The sequence below is a fragment of the Cannabis sativa genome, chromosome 1, assembly GCF_029168945.1.
Source record: "Cannabis sativa cultivar Pink pepper isolate KNU-18-1 chromosome 1, ASM2916894v1, whole genome shotgun sequence".
Lineage (NCBI taxonomy): Eukaryota > Viridiplantae > Streptophyta > Magnoliopsida > Rosales > Cannabaceae > Cannabis > Cannabis sativa.
Window position 1 is genome coordinate 16,871,159 of NC_083601.1, and position 4,002 is coordinate 16,875,160.

The 4,002-nt window shown below is 45.6% G+C and overlaps 1 protein-coding gene across 1 annotated transcript; it reads right to left on the reverse strand.

The window, feature by feature from the left end:
• Nucleotides 1-336: 336 nt before the first annotated feature.
• Nucleotides 337-950, reverse strand: LOC133039663 (uncharacterized). The gene is made up of 2 exons (XM_061118578.1): nt 584-950; nt 337-518 (listed from the first exon to the last, which is right to left on the reverse strand). The coding sequence occupies exons 1-2, from the start codon at nt 948-950 to the stop codon at nt 337-339; spliced, it is 549 nt and encodes a 182-aa protein (XP_060974561.1).
• Nucleotides 951-4,002: the final 3,052 nt, after the last annotated feature.

Sequence of the window (4,002 nt, forward strand, 5' to 3'; positions counted from 1 at the left end):
CAGGGAAAAATCCTAAGTATAGGGGGATAATATGCCCGAATGTACTATTGATTATATGAATGAAATTACTTGTTAAATTTTCAAAAATTTTACCAGCTTTGTAAATATTCCTACTTATTACACCAAGCTGTAATTGAAGTCGCAAATATATATATATAAAAAAAACGCGAGTACCCGTGTACTGCGTAAATGTTAAAGGATAGCTATCCCCGCGAGGATATAAATTTGTCCAAAACAAAAAGAAAATTTGTCCAAGTACAAAAGCGCGAGTACCCTTGTACCGCATATAAAAAAAAAAGAGAAGTAAAATTAAAAATAACATAAATTAGAGGATAACTAAGCATCTGGAGCAGCAGGAGTAGTCTCATCCAGAGCAGTCTCATCCATGACTTTGCTGATGACCTCGTTCTCGACTTCTTCAGCTTGTGCGCCCTCGACCTCGCCAAGAAGGTTCCCTCCCCCACCTTGAGTCTGAGTAGGCGACATGGCACGAAAAGCCTCAGCCATCTCAGCGGCTTCTGTTCCGAGAAGAGAAAAGTCGAAGTCTGGGACTTTGGAAAGAGTGGTATAGATATAATCAGACCGCCGCTTTGATCATACTGCTTCTTCCCATTCTCTTTCTCAGTCTCCAAATCGCAGGCCATCTCCACGATCGTCGCCTGCGATTTCTTGACCTCAAGCTCCGCCTGTTCCTTCGCCTTGCCGAGTTCTTCGAGCTCCTTCTCCTTGGCCTTGCCGAGTTCCTCGAGCTCTTTCTCCATCCTTGCCACTTCTTGCTTCAGCTTTTTTATGTTCTCCTGAAAATGAGCGTTTTGCCTCTTCATCGAGTCGGCTTCCTTCGAAGGAGTAGCAGCAGCTTTTATGAACAGAGCCATCGACTGCGCGGCCAGTTCGGCAGATCGCGTAACAAGATCCTCATAAGGAATCTCGGCCAGGAACTTCTCTTGCATGGCTAGAAAGTCGCGAGCTCGAACAGGTGGATCAATTACGACTTTCTTCCCCTTGTCTTGTGTGGTTTTGGCCAGCTTCTTGGAAGAGTCTGCGACAAGTGTAGCCATCGCATCGCTCTTCCTCTATTGGGCGACAACCGGCGAAGTCGTCGTTGTTCCACCCTTCGGTTTGATCTTCAGGACGGGGGCAGACTTCAGAAAAGTCATATCTGCGAACATAAATGAAAGATAAGTATAAGTCAAACCCTACCTGTCAGTTTATAACAAGAGATGAGTTACCTGAAATTTGTCGAGGAGTTTGCTTAGAAAGACGCTTGTCTATTTGCTCTTGCTGCTTCTCGGATGGTTCTTTGTATACTGGCTCCCTTTGAAGACTTGCGTTCTCAGGAATCAGCTGATGTTCTCGCAACTTCGCAGTTGTACACAGTAATCGCCAGTCGCGATCTTGTACTGGAAGGCTCCCGAGGATTTCAGCTGTCTCCTTGCTAGTCGCGTCAAGGGTCGGTCGAGCTGGTCTATCTGCGATAACAACAAAGAGCGAGTAAGCAAAAGATCTCAAAAGTAATGCAAAAAATGTCTAAGTCAAGAAATACGCGACATACTAGGTCTGCGATTAAAGTCAGTCCTAATCCCAGGAACTTTAAAGACATAAAACCTGTTCGATTTCCAATCCCCCATGTTTGACACCATTCCTTCAACTCCGTTGATTTCAGAAGTCGCCCATTTGCTAAAGCGGTAGAAGCCATTATGAAGACCTACGCTTTTTATGTCGTAGAAATAGCTGAACTCTTCTACTGAGGGAGCCCTATGGACATACTCCATGTACATTGCATAGAAGGCTAGGGCAGTGCGATAGCTGTTTGGAGTTAGCTGAAAGGGCGACACATCATATCGCCTGAGAATAGCTGCGATGAAGGGGTGAAAGGGGACCGATACCCCACACCGAAGAATGGGTATTGAGACTACCACATCCTCTGTGGGAATGATCGCAGGGTTAGTAAATGGAAGGTGCGCTCTCTGAGATGGCTTAGGTCGTTGAAACGCGAGTCGCAGTAAATTTAACCTCACAAAGGTGGTGAAGTCTGATTTGGAAACCCTCGAGATTAAATCCTCACACGCGAAGGGCTCGTTCAGCTGGGAATCGTCGACCGAATCTGTCCCACTCCCTTCCGCTTCCTCCTCTTCCTCACCTGACTCGCGAACTGGAGTCGTCCATTCCTCGTCCATCTCCTCGACCTCGATGTCAGGAGCATGCCTCGAGTGTATAAGGTAGTCGCGTGCCGACAATGTGGACTCGCTGTCCCGAATATCGATGGTCCCGGGTTCTGCGAGTTCTTGCACCATCTTCTCGATGTCCACAGAAGACATCGGACCTAACTCTATTGGAGCGGCCTCCTCTTCGGAAAGCGAAGTGGGGAGAAAACTGTCCTCCTCCTGGTCAGCTTCACCGTCAAATGCACGGCCTCCGGAGCCGAGCTGTTGGCTATCCGACAAGTCGCTCATCTGAAAGATAGAAGATCTTTTCAGCGTGATGGATGTGTGAAAAGCAAAGTAAGTGATCTCACCCGCATTAGATTATAAAGTCGCACTCGACAGAATGGTCAGCCTCCTTGCGAATACTGACCATCCCCTCAATATGCGAGAAGAGATAAAACTATCTTGGGCAAGTAATTCACGCATCCTCGGCCAAGCGGTATACCTCCAGAAACGGCTGGGAGTTTCCCAGTGACTCAAGGGGTGTGCGTTTTCGAGCATAACCCTGAAGTTACTGGGAGACCCCCACCGTTCCGAGACTACCTATCAGCCAAAGAGTACGCTCACTCGAATATTAACGCATGTCGCAAATGGCTGGGTGTATCACAGTATCTCAAGGGGCATATAACCGCGTATATGACCATTAGAATACTGTGACACACCCACCATTTGGAATAGCGATTAATACCCTCGCAACTCAGCCCGCGACATATAAAAATCCTAAAAGATCTAGCTAACAGTCAAATGGAAGTAAATCTTGGCAATACGCGAGTATTCAAGCTGTTCATCTGAACACCAGCGAATATTCAAATTGTTCATCCGAATATCCGCGAGTATTCAAGACGTGAAATAGTGCCTATGAATTGTGTGCGGTTATGTCAGTTTACAGGTCATATTCTATGAATTTACCCAGGTTTACTTACCTAAAACACATAGCCTCATAAACACCTACTAGCATACATTCCTAAAAAGCCTTTAAAATACCCGAACCCAGAAAGTAAAGCATATTTTCTCCAAACAGAAAACGAAAAATGCAGTGACTTGAAAACTAACCTTTAGTTCTGATTTCTGCGATTGCTCTCGATCACTTCTGAGATTGAGAATGTTGTGGAAAAGTGGTAGAAAATCTGGGAATAGATTTTTGAAGTGTCTGTAATGGAGGGAAGGAAGAAGTTAAGAGCAAGAGGGAAAAATGGGAGTTTTTGATTCGTATCAAAGGATTTAAATACCCATATCCCTTATTAATTGGGATTACGACACGTGGCAGCCAGAATGCCTAAGGTCGCCCAATCTAACGGCCAACGATGGCCACGCCTACACAAAAACCGAGGAGTTTTGTGACGTGGCACCATAAATGTAATAAAAAACTAATAATTACAACCGTCATTTTTCGAAACCCTCGATGGGACAACCAAAAGGTCACCTCCTCGTGACAACCTTTCACCTGTCTCTCGAGTAATAGTTTCCCTCAGTGACCGCTCCTGTCACATCGCGAAACTAGGGGCATGTGTTATAATGAGATTTCTCTCACCTAGAAACTCGAGACCAGACTCCTATTTAAAGGACACGTGTATTCAGATTTCCATGAAAGCTGAAATGTCCGTGAGAGATTTCTCGAAGTTTAGACCTCGCCCAGGATAAAAGCTGCGAGATACTGCGAGTACGACCTAAGTCGAACCACGTAACCGTAATTCACATTATGCAGGGTAGATCCAACTCGCATGTGTCAGGACATATGCGAGTATCCCCTCTATATTTCTGCGAAAGCATAGAGACCAACTCTCTATGATGCAATTTG

What these genes read in the sequence shown, in the direction of transcription:
- LOC133039663 (XM_061118578.1), bottom strand. Translation starts at nt 950, where the DNA reads ATGCAAGAGAAGTTCCTGGCCGAGATTCCTTATGAGGATCTTGTTACG. An exon ending in GCAGTATGATCAAAGCGGCG is followed by an intron (nt 519 to 583) that starts GTCTGATTATAT and finishes TTCTCGGAACAG; the next exon opens with AAGCCGCTGAGATGGCTGAG.